Source organism: Macaca nemestrina, chromosome 18 (assembly GCF_043159975.1).
Source record: "Macaca nemestrina isolate mMacNem1 chromosome 18, mMacNem.hap1, whole genome shotgun sequence".
Classification (NCBI taxonomy): domain Eukaryota; kingdom Metazoa; phylum Chordata; class Mammalia; order Primates; family Cercopithecidae; genus Macaca; species Macaca nemestrina.
The window spans coordinates 27465459-27482439 of NC_092142.1; the positions used below are offsets into that span (position 1 = coordinate 27465459).

Consider the following 16981-nt stretch of genomic DNA (forward strand, 5'->3'; position numbering starts at 1 on the left):
CAGCCTCCTGAGTAGCTGGGACAGCAGGTGCGCACCACCATGCCCAGCTGATTTTTGTATTTTTTGTAGAGACGGGATTTTGCCACGTTGCCCAGGCTGGCCTCAAACTCCTGAGCTCAAGCAATCCATCCGCCTTGGCTTCCCAAAGTGCTGGGACTACAGGCGTGAGCCACCGCACCTGGCCAGACTAAATGTTTTTAAGGCCTAAGATTCTGATGCTGTGATTTCATCCAATTGCCCTAATTGGAATAGGAAAGTGGGGCTGGAGAGGGGAGAAGGAGGGTATGGGGAAGAGAAGTAGAGCAAGGTCACTTTATGTAGTTCCAAATAAGGAATCATATTCTTACCTTCCTCTAGGTGGAAAGTGGCATCCTGCATTCTCTTCTTGTCCTCGGCCTCATCTCTGCTATGGGCTGTGCCAGCTCTATCCGCTCTTTCTCACCACCAGGCCTTCAGATTGCTGTTTGAAATGTGCCCTCTGGTCTAGGCGTGGTGGCTCACATCCATCATCCCAACACTTTGGGAGGCCAAGGTGGGCAGATCACCTGAGGTCAGGAGTTCGAGACCAGCCTGGCCAAATGGCAAAACCCTGTCTGTACTAAAGATACAAAAATTAGCCGGGCATGGGAGGCTGAGGCAGGAGAATCACTTGAACCAGGGAGGCAGAGGTTGCGGTGAGCCAAGATCTCGACACTACACTCCAGCCTGGGCGACAGAGTGAGACTGTCTCAAAAAAAAAAAAAAGAAAAGAAAAGAAAAAGAATGTGCCCCCTCTAGCGTGCCTCCCAGGTCACTCAACTGCTGGAAAATGGAATCCTACTACCGTGCAGGGCTCTAGAAATTCAGCAGCGTTTCCTACATGGCATCTGCCATCAAGGAAGTCACAGGAAGGTGGGAGGAAGACACAGATAGCTACAATATAAAGTTTAGCCAAGTTCTCTTTTGCAAGGCTAATCATAGATGAGGGGATGCACCCTAGAGCCACCAATCCGGCCCCTTCCGCCCCTGGCGGAAGCATTAATGACACTGAAATGTGTCAGAGCTCCCACCAGCCCCCTCTTCACTGCTACTCTTTCTTCCCAGGCAAAACAGGAACCACAAACCCCAGCTTCCTCTTGCAGAGTGGCTGTGGCTTGTAGGGGAGACGGAAATGGCTGAGGTGCACATACAAGACCTGAGTCACTTGAGCTGCTATTGCCGCATGTCTCCTCCCTCTCCCCCTCCCCAGTTCTAAGGTCTCCTGCTCCCACTTTGACTTTTCTGGCCTCTCCCTTACCCTTTATTTCCAAATGTGCACCTGAGTCCCCTGTGTGATGTACACCCATTTCCCGGGCTGCAGTGGGGGCTGCTGTGGGCATCAGGGGCCGTGGGCAGGGCCTGGGGTGGGGACACATCAGGGAGACACAGGGGAAGAGGAAGTGCCTTCGGTCCTCGGGAAGATTGGCTTGTCTTGGTGGGTGGGGACGGTCATTATCAGCTTTCTGGACACACAGACACAGACAGACAGGATGGACTTCCTCCGGCTACACCTCCCTGGGCTGCACCAGGCCTTGAGGGGGGCACTGGTGAGAGGGGCAGACAGCTGCCAGAGACTTGCACCCCATTCCCTGGGGCCTCACCTCCGGGCACCTCCCCTGGGGCCTCACCTTTCCCCTCCTCCTTCTGATGTCCTCAGACTGGAGATTGCTTTCTCAGGATCAGGCAGACTCCTGGCCTAACCTTTTCTGAATTTTAGACCCCACCTCCACCCATGCGTCCTCATACCCCCAATCGATGCCCTTTCTGGCTCCTTCTGCAAATCCTCTTCTCCTCTCAGATCTCAGTACCCTGTTCCTTAACCTGGGCTCCTCCAGCCAGGACCCCCAGGGAAAGGACTGGGACTCCCCTTAATGCCTCTCCCCTCCCTCTTTTTTCCTAGGATTCCCTCGGCACCTTTGTCTCCTACCTCTTGGGAGATGCAGTCCCCACTGTAGAGCGGGAGGCACAGGCGGCTGAGGAACTGGGGGCGGTGGCCGTGGGAAGGACAGGGAAGATTGTAGAGGAGGAAGCCCAGGAGGCCCTGGAGGGCCTTAGAGGCAGCCAAAACGAGGGGGCTGGAGGGCTGAGAGGGCCTGGAGAGGACAGAAGACGTGAAGCGGGGAGCTCAGCTGTGGAACAGACCTGGAGCTGGGGAGATGGCAGCTCCCATGGGTCCCAAGCAGAGAGGCAGGACAGTGGGGCTGGTGAGACAGCCAAGGCTGCCAGGTGCCAGGAGCCAAGTGCCCCCTTGGAGGCCAGAAAGAAATCCAAGGCAGGGTCTGGGGCTTGCCAAGAGAGGAGCGGCCAAGCCCAGGAGAGGCAGGAGCCCGATGAGCAGGAAGTGAACAGAGAGGAGAGGCTGAGAATCTGGGAACAGGAGGAGGAGGAGGAAGAGGTCAGGGCAAGAGAGCCAGGGATGGCCAGAGGGGCGGAGTCAGAGTGGACCTGGCACGGGGAGCCAGAGGGGAAGGCTGGTGCTGGCGGGCCAAAGGCGGCGGGGGACAACCGGGAGATGGAGCAGGGGGTCAGGAAGGCAGATGCAGGGGAAACTGAGGAGCCTGGGGCCGAAGGGGCTGGGAAAGGAGAAGAGGTGGTGGTGGTGGAGAAGGCCTGTGAAAGCACTAGGGCATGGGGGACGTGGGTCCCAGGGGCAGAGCCTGAGGACTGGGGAATCTTAGGCAGAGAGGAGGCCAGAACAATCCCAGGCAGGGAAGAGGCGAGGACAATTTTAGATGGGGAGGAAGCCAGGACAATCTCAGGTGAGGAGGAGGCCGAGACAGCCTCAGGCGGGGAGGAGGCTGGGACAGCCCCGGCCAGGGAGGAGGAGGCCGGGACAGCCTCAGGCGGGGAGGAGGCTGGGACAGCCCCGGCCAGGGAGGAGGAGGCCGGGACAGCCTCAGGAGGGGAGGAGGCCGGGACAGCCTCAGGAGGGGATGAGGCCTGGACAACCTCAGGCAAAGAGGAGGCTGACCTCCCGGGAGTCAGACAGACAGAATATGGAGCAGTCCCAGGAGAAAGGCTCCTAGAGGCTACTGGAAAAGTCTGGGTCCTAGAGGAGGAGGGGGATGAGGAGAGAGAGGCTGAGGTGAGCCCTTTCCCCAAACAGGCCCAGGTCCTGGGCACTGAGAGAACAGAAGAGGCTGCTGAGAGCCAGACAGCAGGGAGGGAGGCTGTGGGAGGCCAGGAGGCAGGGGAGAGCTTTGAGGGTCAGGCGGACCTGTGTGGGAAGGAGGCTGAGATGAGATGGGACTTGGAGATCAGAGCCGACTGGGCCAGGCTGGAGGAGCTGGTACAGGCAGAGGAGGCCCAGGAGGAGAGAGAGAGTGGCAGGGATCTAGTGGCTGAGCTGCCCTCAGATGGAGAGGCTGAAGGCGCTGCTGACTTGGAGGTAACTCCAGAGGCCAGGCCCGAGGAGGAGCTCACAGGGGAGGAGAGCGAGGCGGCCCAGACTAGCTGCGGCCCACTGGGGGTGGAATGGGGTGGCCTCACACACAGGGTCACCAAAGGCCAGGGACCTGAGCTGATGGGAGGCGCCCAGACCCCAAGTAAGCAACCCGAGGAAAGAGAGGCAGGTGAGGTGGAGCTCCAGGGAGTTCTGGCCCGGAGCAAAGAGGAGCAGGAGAGGAGCCTGGAGGCAGGTCCCAGGCACGCAGAGTCTGTAAAGCCCGAGGCCTCCGAGGCCTTCCCAGGAGCCTGGGAAAACCGCACGAGAAGGGACATGGAGAGAGGAAATACCCAGGAGGATGCGGCCGATGGCGAGCAGTGGGAGGAGGAGGCTGCGGGAGGCCAGACCCCGGTGGCTGAGGCCGAAGGAGACCAAGAGTCTGAACTATCAGAAGTCCCAGAGGCAGGCGGGGAAGGGCCGACAACCCAGGACACGGGATGTGGAATTGAGGAGGGAGAGGCATCTGTCTCAGAGAACCAGGATCTGGATGGAAGCACAGGAGCAGACGCAGGGCCTGGCCTGTCACTGGGAGAGGCCTATGCCAGGGAAACCAAGGATGGGGAGGCGGAGGCTGACAGAACGCCCAGGAGAGGCTGGAGGCTGCAGGCGGTGGCTGTGGACCTCCAGGACCATGAGGACGCACAGACTGGCACTGTGGCTGCTGAGGTTATGGGGGGTGAGGTGGACCCAGACGTCAGCGCTGCTGGTGCTGGTGAAGCTTTGGAAGGGGCGCTTGGGCAAGGCTGGGACTTGAAAGAAAGGGAAGAGACAGCAGCAGGAGAGCATGCAGGTGGGCAGGAATTTGGCCTGGAGGGCTCAGCAGAGGAAGAGGTGGCAGGCAGAGGTGGCCAAGCAGAGGCTTTTGAGGCCAGGGAGGGAGGACCTGGGGGAGGGCGGGTAGAGGCAGAGGAATCTGCAGGTGCAGAGGACAGCTGTGGGCTGGATCACGTGGGCTCCCAGACAGCGAGGGCAGACGGGATGGGAGCCACGGTGGAGGCTGCAGGGCTTCTAGAAGAGTGGATGCTGTTGGAAGAAAAGGCTGTCGGATGGCAGGAGAGAGAACAGAGGGAAGACAGGGAGGGGCGGCGTGGGGACCACCACCCTGAGGGAGAGGCACCAAGGCTCCTTGATGCAGAGGGTCTCATGGTGACCCGGGGCTGGAGGGCAGAGGCCAAGGAGACTGAGCCAGAAAGCCTGGAAGACGTCAGGGGCCACGAGGAGTGGCCAACACACCAGGCCCCTGCAGAAGCTGCGCCAGGGTCAGTCGGGGAAGCCGAGACGGCTGAGGCCACAGGCAGTGCCAGAGGAGGTGCTGCCAGCAGCTGGAGTGAGGTGAGGGCTCTTAGTGGGGTCTGTGGGGGGGGGAATGAGTGGAATCCCGAAGCCAGTCCCATGGTCCTCTGTGCTCCCTTTCCTACAGGCCCCGCTCCCTGGGTCCCTCCTAGACGTCTCTGTCCCAAGGAGCCGCGTGCACCTCTCGAGAAGCTCCTCACAACGTCGCTCCCGGCCCTCTTTTCGTCGGACTCCAGCCCTGGAGCAGCAGGAGGAGCCCCCAGCCCCCAATCCTCCTGAGGAGGAACTGTCGGCCCCTGAGCAGAGACCCCTCCAGCCGGAGGAACCCCCAGAGCCAAGCCCTCTGAGGCATGATGGGACCCCGGTGCCAGCCAGGAGAAGGCCCCTGGGACATGGGTAGGCACAGGGCAACTCGGCTGGGGTGGGGAAGAGACCGTGGGCACCTGGGAACCCGTTCTCATGGGCCTGACTTCTGCCTTCAGGTTTGACCTCATGCACCCCGGCATGATGCAGGAGCTGCAAGCCCGTCTGGGCCGGCCTAAGCCCCAGTGACTGAAACCCGGTGCTCTGGGAGCCAGGCCCTGAGTGGGGGCCAGAAGTCTCGCTCCGACGCCACTGAGCCCTGCTCCCTCTGCCACCGTGGACACATCCTCTCCACTCTCTGGGCCTCAGCGTCTTGATGTATCATTCATGGAGCAGGCAAAACCAGACGTCTGGGAAGACCTTGACTTAAGGAGTCTGATTCTCCAACACAGGCTGGTGGACCACCTACTCCACTGAGACCACGTCTCAGGGTGCCTGCCCTGGTTCCTCTCCAGACTGAGTCAGCTATCTGGACTGCATGGAGGCTGGGCATGGGGGCTCATGCCTGTCACCCCAGAGCTTTGGGAGGCCAAGGTGGGAGGAGCGCTTGAGACCAGGAGTTCGAGACCAGCCTGGGCAACATAGCAAGACCCCCATCTTTTAAAAGCAAAATAAAAAAATAAAGACGGCAAGGAAGACTGAGAGGGAACAGCGATCATTCTCCTTACAGGCCTCCCTCTCTGACTTCCGCTTCCCAGCCCAACTCCCTGCACCAAGACCCTCAGAACTGAGCAGGCGTAACACTAACCTCTGGAGTCGCATCCAGGCCAAAGGAAGGTGGTTAGGGGGGCTTAAGGAGCACTGCTCAGAATCAAAGACGAGCTGCCTTGAGCTTCCAAAACGGTAGCTCGGCCTCAGGATGCCACTGGTTACTATGGCAACTGCGTGGCGGAGCAGGACATAGTAGGGGAAGATGGGCCAGGGACCCCAAAAATGTAGGAGCAGAGAGGGGTTCAGGATGGCTAGAGGTTGCTGACCCCGTTCCAGGCTGCCCTGCCCTCTGGGTGTCAGCAACCCTTCCCAGAAGATAAGCGGAGGCCAGGGGTGGATGAGAGTGCTTTATTGGGCACCCAGCATGGGGGCTTGGCCCAAGGAGGGCCAGCAGGCTCCGAGACAATAAATAAACCATCATCTCTCTAACAATAAATAAATATCCAAGAAATAAATAGCTGGCAAGGACCAGAGGGGCTTTCAGTTACTGGGTAGGGCCTGGGGCAGGGGGCTGGAAGAGCCCTCCCTTGTCCAACGCTGATGATGCGGAGGCTGCCCTGATGCCAAGACTCCAGTCCTAAAGTACTAAAGGGTGAAGGGCAGGGGGCTAAGAAGCCACCCAATCAGGGCTGGGGGCCCAATGTTGGGAACCCCAAGGGCCAGACTGAGTGCCCGGCCTTGGACAGCAGCAGCAAGTCCCGCACAGCCCGAGATAAGACGAGCTCCAAGGAGTGCAGCAGGCGGTAGGTGGAGAGGAGTTGGGGCCAGGACACCTGGGCCGGCCCCTGTGAGGCATTGCCCAGTGCCCCTGGGAGCAGCCCCTTCCTCTCCTCCTCCTCCTCCTCTTCCTCCTCCTCCTCCTCTGGGAGGTGGAATCCTGCAGCCAGCACCTGTGAGGAGAAGCCATGGGTTAGGGAGGGGCCAGGCCGAGAACCTGAGCGAATCCTCATTCCCTATTTGTGCCCAGCGGCTTCTAATGACATCAGTGACCACAAGGTCATGATTTCCCCGGACATTCCCTACTTGATCTTCCATGATGTCACCCGCTAACGCGTCTCACCTCATCTTTCAGTTCGAGAAAATGGAAGTCAAGGAGCAAGAGGATGCTCACAGAGCTAGATCACCCCAAGGACTGCCCCTAGGGGTGGGTTCAGGAAGTTTCTGCTGTTAAGGTTGCTCTTGGGTTGGGTCAGCAACAGGCAGAGGGTGGCATAGCTCAGATTCCCTGCTGCTTGCCCTTCCTTTCTCTCTCTCTCTCTCTCTCTCTCTCTCTCTCTCTGTCTTCCTTTCTTGGAGTCCCGCTCTGCCGCCCAGGCTGGAATGCAGTGAGGTGATCATGGCTCACTGCAACCTCTGTCTCCTCAGTTTAAGCAATTCTCTCCTACCTCAGCCTCCCGAGTCATTGGGATTACAGGTGCCCACCACCACGCCTGGCTAATTTTTGTATTTTTAGTAGAGATGGGGTTTTACCCTGTTGGTCAGGCTGGTCTTGAGCTCCTGACCTCAAATAATCCACCTGCCTTGGCCTCCCAAAGTGCTGGGATTCCAGGCGTGAGCCACCACGCCTGGCTCTGCTACTTGCATTTTCTATTCTCATTTCATTAAGTGTAAAATTCTGATTTCCCTTTGAAAGGTTCTGGAAGATCTGGGTGACATCAGAGAATCACAGGGAGAAGGGAAACAGGAGGCAGACGCTGTGCTGGGCGCTCAGGACAAACCCCGAGTGACCTCACAGCCCAATGGCCTCCTGTTCAAGATGGAGCCCCAGGAGAATGCCAAGATTGAGGGGTGGCACCAGGGCCTGGTGTGGCTGCACGCGCCCGCGCACACACACGAACACACTCACACACGTACTCATTCTCACAACGCAGTCACACTCATTCCCATACAGTCACATTCACACAAAACACATTGGCCGGGCGCGGTGGCTCAAGCCTGTAATCCCAGCACTTTGGGAGGCCGAGACGGGCGGATCACGAGGTCAGGAGATCGAGACCATCCTGGCTGACATGGTGAAACCCCGTCTCTACTTTAAAAATACAAAAAACTAGCCGGGCGAGGTGGCGGGCGCCTATAGTCCCAGCTACTCGGGAGGCTGAGGCAGGAGAATGGCGTGAACCCGGGAGGCGGAGCTTGCAGTGAGCTGAGATCCGGCCACTGCACTCCAGCCTGGGCGGCAGAGCGAGACTCTGTCTCAACAAAAAAAAAAAAAACAAAAAAAAACCCAAAAAAACACATTCATGGCTGGGCACAGTGGCTCACGCCTGTAATCCCAGCACTTTGGGAGGCCGAGGCGGGCAGAGCACGAGGTCAGGAGTTCGAGACCAGCCTGGCCAACATGGTGAAACTAAAAATAAAAAAAATTAGCCAGGCGTGGTGGTGCATGCCTGTAATCTTAGCTAGTTAGGAGGCTGAGGCAGGATAACTGCTTGAATCAGGGAGGCAGAAGTTACAGTGAACTGAGCGTGCCACTGCACTCCAGCCTGGGCGACAGAGTGAGACTCAGTCTCAGAACAAAAAAAAATTCGTTCACATACCCACACAGTCACACTCACACTCATCCTCACACACTGACACACCTATACCCAAACTCTCACCCACACACCTCACTTTGACACAACACTCACATTCACACACCCACCCACACACTCACACACTCTCACACTCACAGACCCACACACTCACACACTCACACTCACAGACCCACACACACACTCTCACACTCACAGACTCACACACTCACACACTCTTACACTCACGGACCCACACACACAGTCACGCTCACACTCATACAGACCCCCCCCACACTCACAGTCACACCCACACACTCTCACACAGACCCACACACTCACACACTCACAGTCACACACATACAGACCCACATACACACAGTCACACACTCACACAGACCCACACACAGAGTCATGCTCACACTCATACAGACCCACATACAGTCACACCCATGCTCACACTCACAGACCCACACACACTCACACTCATGAACCCACACACACACAGTCACGCTCACACTCATACAGACCCACACACAGTCATGCCCACACACTGTCACACTCACAGACCCACACACAGTCACACACACACTAATGGACCCACGTACACAGTCACAGTCACATTCATACAGACCCCTCCACACACTCACACCCATATACTCTCACAGTCACATATACTCACACAGACCTACACACTCACACACTCACACTCATGGACTCACACACACACAGTCACGCTCACATTCATACAGACCCCCCCCACAGTCACACCCACACACTCTTACACTCACAGACCCACACACACACTCTCACTGTCACACACACACTCACGGACCCACACACTCACAGTCACGCTCACACTCATACAGACCCACACACAGTCACACCCACACACTCTCACACTCACAGACCCACACACTCACACACTCTCAGTCACACACTCACGGACCCACACACACACAGTCATGCTCACACTCATACAGACCCACACACACTCACTGTCACACCCACACTCTCACAGTCACACACTCTCACACTCACAGACCCACACACTCACACTCATAGTCACACTCTCACACTGTTGGACCCACACAGTCACAGTTATGCTCACACTCTCACACTCACACACACTCAGAGCATGGGATCACTGGATGAGCCAGCCAGTCTTCCTTCCCACGTGGTCTGGGGTGGCCGGGCTTTACCTGGAAGCGCAGGTGCCGCTGCAGATCGCGGAGGTCCAGCCTCATGGCCCACAGCTGCATCCTCTCCGTGTTGGTCCAGCGGCCCTGGGTCCCCAGCCCTCCCAGCAGGGCACGGAAGGGTTGAAGCGTGGTGGAGAGGAAGCAGAGACGCTCCAGGTCCTGAAGGGAAGGCAGATGGTCAGGAAAGGCCCACAGGCCAAGGATGGACATGTCACACCCACCCCCTCCCTATCCAGGTCTCCTTCCCATTCCACACTCCAGCCTCCAGTCTATCCCCATAGCTCCTCCCCACCTCAGCCCAGCTCCGTCCCCACCTCAGCCCAGCTCCGTCTCCATTCCTTCCATCTCCACTGTCTGGGACATTTGCCCCATCTCCTTTTCCAGCCTCCCTTTCACTCCCATGCCCATGATCTTCTCTAACCCACCCCTCTCAGTCCCTGAAGCACTCTCCTTCTGCAACTCTGTTCCCTTCTCTCCTTCACCACCCCATCATACCTCCTGCCCACGCGTTTCCATCCCATCCTCAGCCTCATTCCCATTTCTAACCCCAACTCCGTCCTTCCTCCATGTGCCCAGACTCACTCTTTCAATTTTTCCATCCCATCTCCAACCTCATTCCCAACCCCGTCCATTCCCTTCCCCACCAGCAACTCCCATCCCTTCTCCATCCCCTGCTTAATGTTCACCCTCATCTCCAACCTTCTCATCTCTAGCTATCCGCATTCTCACCCCCAGTGCCACCTCCACCCACCCTCCATGCTGCTGTGATCTCTCTCCAGTCTCATGCCAGTCCCCTGCCTGCCGCATTCCATGCCCAGCTCCACTCTTACCTCTTCCTAACCCCACTTCCTTATTCCAGCTTCATCTTGTTTGTTTGTTTGTTTGTTTGTTTTGAGATGGAGTCTTGCTCTGTTGCCCAGGCTGGAGTGCAGTGGCGCGATCTCATCTCACTGCAACCTCTGCCTCCTGGGTTCAAGCAATTCTCCTGCTTCAGCCTCCTGAGTAGCTGGGATTTCAGGCACACACCACCATACCTGGCTAATTTGGTATTTTTAGTAGAGACGGGGTTTCTCCATGTTGGTCAGGCTGGTCTTGAACTCCTGATCTCAGGTGATCCGCCCTCCTCGGCCTCCCAAAGTGTCGGGATTATAGGCATGAAGCGCCATGCCTGGCAGTTTATTTATTTTTCTGAGACAGGGTCTCCCTCTGTCCTCCATCCTGGAGTCCAGGATTATAACTCACTGCAGCCTCCAACTCCTGAGCCCAAGCAATCCTCCCATGTCAGCCTCCTGAGTAGCTGGGACCAAAGGTGTGTACCACCATGCCTGGCTAACTCTTAAATTCTTTTGTAGAGACAAAGTCTCGCTATGTTGCCCAGGCTAGTCTTGAACTCCTGGCCTCATGCAGTCCTTCCACCTTGGCCTCCCAAAGTGCTGGGTTTATAGGTGTAAGTCACCGTGCCTGTCATCTTTATGTCCAATGACATATTCAACATCATCCAGGTTCTATCCCCAATGCATCTCCAGCTCAATCTCCAGCCTCATCTTGCATCCTGGCCCCAGTCTATCACAAGCTTCCCGCCCCATTCCACCAGCCCTCACTCACAGAGAGGCGGCGCCAGGTCTGGAAGGTCAGGGAAACATCAGGGAACTGCTCTCCCAGGGGCAGGAGGTCCAGGTTCACTCCTGGCAGGTGAGATTCCGCCTGGGGGGCAAGGTCTGTTAGTGGGGGCCAGAAGGGATTGGGGGTCTGCCCGTCCCCAGCACCAGCTGCATTATGGGGACTTACAAAGCGGTGGGCCTGGCCCCGAACCTCGGAGAGCAGCTTCCTGGCGAGATGCAGGCTGACCGTGAACTCCCTCTGCAGCTTCTGCACACTCAGCTGGGGCCTCCCTGGGGGCCTTGGGAATCCCCAGACACCAGCTTGAACCAGGAGCAAGGGAAGCAGCAACAGGCTGAGCCCTGGAGAGGTGAGGAGAGGGTGGGCGAGACAGGGAGAGAGCTTGAGAAATCGGGAGAAGGAACGGAACATGCCTTTTCTGAGCCTGTGCTAGCTGTGAGCATAGTGCAGCCACTTTCACCATCATCATTCCTCTGCCTCCTCAAAACCACAGTGGAGGCCAGGTGCGGTAACTCATGCCTGTAATCCCAACAATTTGAGAGACTGAGGCGGGCGGATCACCTGAGGCCAGGAGTTCAAGACCAGCCTGGCCAACATGGCAAAACCCTGTCTCTACTAAATATACAAAAATTAGTCAGGCATGGTGGTGCATGCCTGTAATCCCAGCTACTCAGGAGGTTGAGGCAGGAGAATCGCTTGAACCCGGGAAGCAGAGGCTACAGTGAGCTGATATAACACCACTGCACTCCAGCCTGGGCGACAGAGCCAGACTCCGTCTCAAAGAAACAAAACAAAACAAAACAAAACCCCACGATGCAGCCAGCATGGTCCCCGTATGGCATCTCTGTATGGAGTGCCCACTTTTACAAAAAGACCAGAAGCCTGATCCGGTTTTTTTTTTTTTTTTCTTTTGAAACAGAGTTCTGTTCTATCACCCAGGCTGGAGTATAGTGATTTGATCACAGCTCACTGTAGCCTTGAACTCCTGGGCTCAAGTGATCCTTTCGCCTCAGCTTCCCGAGCAACTGGGACCAAAGGGACACACCACTGTGCCTAACTGTTTCTATTGTTTTGTAGAGACAGGGTCTCACTACATTGCCCAGGCTGGTCTTGAACTCCTGGCCTCAAGAGATCCTCCCGCCTCAGCCTCCCAAACTGCTGGGATCACAGGCATGAGTCACTGTGCCGGGACAGAGCCTGGATCTTTGACCCCCATAAACTCCCTTGGCCAAATGCCTTTTTCAGTGAGCAACCTGCACAACCACATGTGGCAGCCTCAGTGCTATTGTTCTCCCCATTTTGCAGATGAGGCTCAGTGAGGTTGACTTGCCCAAGGTCAAATAGCCAGAAGGTGGGAAACCAGGACTGGATTCCAGATTTTTCCAAATGCAGGGCCCATGGGTTTTCCCCAGAGAATGCAGAGGGAGGCAGCCACCTGCCCCAGGAGTGGGCACACCATGTTCTGCCAAGGATTCTTTGGGCTCAGTCAAGCGGCTCTGATGGCTTGAACTGGCCATGAGGTCCCCAGGGATGGGTTAGCAATGCCAGAGGCTCTATCCCAGGGAATCAAAAGGACAGGTTGGTCCAGTTTCCATAACGGCAGGTGGATCCTGGCAGGGTAACCTGCCTGGGGCGAACCCACAGTGTAGGAGCTTTTTTTTTTTTTTTTTTTTTTAAGACAGAGTCTCACTCTGTTACCCAGGCTGGAGTGCAGTGGCGCGATCTTTGCTCACTGCAACCTTCATCTCCTGGGTTAAAGCAATTCTCCTGCCTCAGCCTCCTGAGTAGCTGGAATTACAGCCACGCGCCACCACGCTGGGCTAATTTTTATTATCTTTAGTAGAGAGGGGTTTTGCCATGTTGGCCAGGCTGGTCTCCAACTTCTGACCTCAGGTGATCCACCTGCCTTGGCCTCCCAAAGTGCTGGGATTACAGACATCAGCCACTGCGCCCAGCCCAGAATGGCTGAATTCCGAGTGTGCTTCCTGACCTGTGTTTTCCTGGAAAGAGGGGCAGCGGATGGGCGCTCTAGGAAGAGGGCAGTATTCATCAATTTCCCCCTCAGGGAGAGGAAATCTAGCAAGCACAAGAGTTACACAATTCTCCTCGAAACACAAACCAAAACTGGCCCGAAGTCCATCCTACTCTCCCTACTCTCCCTACTCTCCCTGCCTCTTCCCTGTCCTCTCTCAATCTCTAATCCCTGAGCTCTGCTCTTCGAAATGTCCCGATAAAGGTGAAGGGGAGCTTTTAGGGATGTCTACCTCCCTCATGGACTTCTAGATGTGGTGGGCATTGCCTAACCTAAGATCTCTGGCATTCAGACTCCCTGGCTTGGGGGCCACTCGGACCCTCTGACATCCTGGAGACTTAAGGCAGAGTGGGGTTCTTCCTAGCTCAATGTTGGGGACAGGGTTGTGCCCCCAGGCCCTGGTGGATCAAGCCCAACCATAAGTGAGCTGTGCCATCTCCGACCTGAGCTCTGGAGCCCCCAGACCCCCTCCTTACCCTCTGCAGCCGATCCTGGGTCATTGGCTCTGGCCTTTGAAGGTTCTGTCTCCATCCTCCAGCCTTTGGTCCCTACCTGCCCTATGTAGCATGTTACCTTCTCCTCTGCCTACTGCTCTGGTTCTAGCCCCTGAGTTCTGCAGCCACCAGCCACAGATTGGACCTCCTTCTAACATCAGACTAAAGACCTTTGACCCAGTGAGGCTGCTGACATCTTGGTCCCAGTGCCCCACTTGTGCCAGCACTTGTTCTGTTCTTCCTTCAGCCGGCCCCATTCTCAGTCTTAGCCAAGCTGTTTGGCTTCTGCTTATTCACTCCAAACTCTTCATTTATCTGTCTAGACCTGGTCCTTGTCAAATCGCTGGTCCAACCCTCCCCATTCCTGCTAGCCAAGGCTTCCTTCCCATCCTCTGCCCAGCCCTGGGTCAAAACACCACCCCACTGCCCCAGGCCCCCAGCCAGTCACTCCAGCCTCCCCTGCCATCCAGCAGCCAGCCAAACCCTCAGTCTTGGCCAAGTTGCTGCTCTCAGCTCTCGACCCCATGCACCAGCCAAGCTCGTCCATCCTCTGCCCAAACTCAACCAAGCCCCCCATCCCTGGCTTCAAACTCACGCCAGCCAAGGTTGCCTGCCGTCTGGCCCATGGCGGGGCCCGGCCTCTTTGGTCAGCCATCTCCTGGGTAGGGGGGGTCTTATACTGGGGGCTGTGCCCGGTTTCACTTTCCGTCCTGCTTGTACTTTCAGCTTTGTGTTCACTCACTCTTCCCTCTCGCCACCCCTTGCTAAAATGGGGAAATGTAATTTCCCTTCCCGGAGGGGGTGGGAGGTATGATGGGGGGTGACGGGAAGCTGGGGTTTCAGGACACCCAAGCTCCAGACTCACTGCTAAGCTCCCACGGCCAGCTCTGCCCTCAGTGCCCCATGCTTGGGTGAGCCATCCAGCCCTATTCACTGGTTGATCCCAGAGTCCCAAATCCCCTCCTGATTCTCGGCTCTGCCACCACCATCCTAGGGTCTACTGTCCTTCCAAAGATGGATGGCCAGGTAAGGGGATTGCCCACCCGAGGGGACTCGGGGTTTTGAGTCATCTGACTCCCTTATGGTTTACCAGATGGCTGAGGAAGGTGGCGCAAAGAGAGTCAGTGCTTAATGGGTGGCTGGGATGCACCCTTGCTTGGGGCCAGGAAGAGGCTCAGTGTGATGGTGGGATTGGAGCTCAGTTTGTAACTAGGATCAGGGCTGGATAAAATTAGGTCCGAGGCCATATCTGGGACCAGGGTTAGGGCTTTTTCCAGGGTCAAGGGCTCTGTCTCCATCTTTAACCAGAGTCAGATATAGGATTCGAGTTCAGTCTATAATCAGGATCAGGGACTCAGTGTACAGCTGAACTCACGGCCTAGTCCCTGGCCAATATCCTGGCTGTGTCTGTGTTTAGGGTCACAGCTATCGGTGACCTGGGGCTTTGCTTGTGGCCTGTAGGGTTGGGTCTAGAGCTTGGTCTTTGGCCAAGGTGCTGACTGGGACTGGGACTCAGTAGGGGGTCCAGGCCTGGGCTGGGATGAGAGCTCAGTCAATGACCAGGATCGGGGCTCAGCTCGTGGCCAGGCTCAGGTTGAGTGAGGTCAGGATCAGCGCTCAGCCAGGCCCAAGAATAATCTTGGTGTTTCTGCTCTGTAGAAGCCATGGTCAGGGCTGGGCCGCATGGACCACAGATCTCCCTTCCAGCACAGCCCCACCCTCAGCCCCGCCCTGGATTTCCCATCTTCAGGGAGAGGATGGGGTTTCTTGGTCTTCCCCGAGAACAACTGCTGCCACTTTCTTTTTAGGACCTGTGGGGTTTCCCTGCCGGGTCCCTGGTGTGAGATAGAAACCAGGGGGGGCTTCCCCTTCCTGCTCTCTGCCTCCTTGGCCTGCCTGGGCACTGCCCACCAGGCCACGTGGGAATAAGTGCGCCAGGGAAATACCAACATCTGCTGAGGGAGCAGCCCCACAGGCCACTGGAGACGGACAGGGAACTGGGGCTGTAGTCCAGACAGGTTTCCCCTGCAGCACCCCCCAGTGGTGGCAGCTCACTCCCCGGCAACCCATGCAGCTGGGGCTCCTCACAGCGGGTCCTAGAGGCATGCCACCTGCTCACCCCCTTGACCATATGGGGCCTCCCTTTGGCTCTCTCCATGGTCCCTCCCAACCTCTACTGTCACCCAGAACTTCCTTACCTCTCAAATCTTGAACCCTGGCTGGGCAACTTGGCTCTCACCGGTAATCTCAGCACTTTGGGAAACTGAGATGAGAGGATCCCTTGAGGCCAAGAGTTCCAGACCAGCCTAGCCAAAATAGCAAGACCCCATCTCTATTAAAAACAAAATAGGCCGGGCACGGTGGCTCAAGTCTGTAATCCCAGCACTTTGGGAGGCCGAGACGGGCGGATCACGAGGTCAGGAGATCAAAACCATCCTGGCTAACACGGTGCAACCTCGTCTCTACTAAAAAATACGAAAAACTAGCCGGGCGAGGTGGCGGGCGCCTGTAGTCCCAGCTACTCCGGAGGCTGAGGCAGGAGAATGGTGTAAACCCGGGAGGCGGAGCTTGCAGTGAGCCGAGATCGCGCCACTGCACTCCAGCCTGGGCGACAGAGCAAGACTCCGTCTCAAAAAAAAAATAAATAAATAAAATAAAATAAATAAATAAAATAAGGCCAGGAAAGGTGGCTCACGCCTGTAATCCCAGCACTTTGGGAGGCCAAGGTGGGCTGATCACGTGAGGTCAGGAGTCTGAGACCAGCCTGGCCAACATGGTGAAACCCTGTCTCTACTAAAAATACAAAAACTAACCAGGCATGGTGGTAGGCACCTGTAGTCCCAGCTACTTGGGAGGCTGAGGCAGGAGAACTGCTTGAACCTGGGAGACAGAGGTTGCAGTGAGCCAAGACTGTGCCACTGCCCTCCATCCTGGGCAACAGAGCAAGACTCCGTCTCAAAAAAAAAAAAAAAGAAAAGAAAAGAAAAAAGAAAGGGTAGGGGGCGGTTGGCTGGGTGCTGTGGCTCATGCTGGTAATCCTATCACTATGGGAATCTGAGGCAGGAGGATCACTTAAGCCCAGGAGTTCAAAGTCAGCCTGGGCAACATAGTGAGACCCCCCCTTCTCTAATAAAAAAAAAAAAATTCTGCCGGGCGCGGTGGCTCAAGCCTGTAATCCCAGCACTTTGGGAGGCCGAGACGGGCGGATCACGAGGTCAGGAGATCGAGACCATCCTGGCTAACACGGTGAAACCCCGTCTCTACTAAAGTACAAAAAAAAAAAATTAGCCAGG

The 16981-nt window shown here is 56.6% G+C and overlaps 2 protein-coding genes across 2 annotated transcripts; one reads left to right on the plus strand and one right to left on the minus strand.

Annotated features, from left to right (window-relative positions):
- The first annotated feature begins 1150 nt into the window (after positions 1-1150).
- Positions 1151-6227, plus strand: LOC105482871 (apolipoprotein B receptor). Its single transcript, XM_011743286.3, has 4 exons — positions 1151-1565; positions 1919-4795; positions 4884-5152; positions 5239-6227. Exons 1-4 carry the CDS (start codon positions 1314-1316, stop codon positions 5306-5308), a joined length of 3468 nt encoding a protein of 1155 aa, XP_011741588.1. The 5' UTR covers positions 1151-1313; the 3' UTR covers positions 5309-6227.
- Positions 6227-16056, minus strand: LOC105482870 (interleukin 27). Its single transcript, XM_011743285.3, has 5 exons — positions 14284-16056; positions 11331-11503; positions 11148-11246; positions 9543-9701; positions 6227-6720 (listed from the first exon to the last, which is right to left on the minus strand). Exons 1-5 carry the CDS (start codon positions 14312-14314, stop codon positions 6454-6456), a joined length of 729 nt encoding a protein of 242 aa, XP_011741587.2. The 5' UTR covers positions 14315-16056; the 3' UTR covers positions 6227-6453.
- Positions 16057-16981: the final 925 nt, after the last annotated feature.

Excerpts from the sequence above, each read along its gene's own strand:
- LOC105482871 (XM_011743286.3), top strand. The coding sequence starts at position 1,314 with ATGTACACCCATTTCCCGGGCTGCAGTGGGGGCTGCTGTGGGCATCAG. Across the intron at positions 1,566-1,918 it reads AGGCCTTGAGGGGGGCACTG|GATTCCCTCGGCACCTTTGT; the intron begins GTGAGAGGGGCA and ends CTTTTTTCCTAG. Across the intron at positions 5,153-5,238 it reads AGAAGGCCCCTGGGACATGG|GTTTGACCTCATGCACCCCG; the intron begins GTAGGCACAGGG and ends TTCTGCCTTCAG.
- LOC105482870 (XM_011743285.3), bottom strand. The coding sequence starts at position 14,314 with ATGGGCCAGACGGCAGGCAACCTTGGCTGGC. Across the intron at positions 11,504-14,283 it reads GGCAGGCAACCTTGGCTGGC|GGCTCAGCCTGTTGCTGCTT; the intron begins GTGAGTTTGAAG and ends TCACCTCTCCAG. Across the intron at positions 6,721-9,542 it reads AGCGGCACCTGCGCTTCCAG|GTGCTGGCTGCAGGATTCCA; the intron begins GTAAAGCCCGGC and ends TTCTCCTCACAG.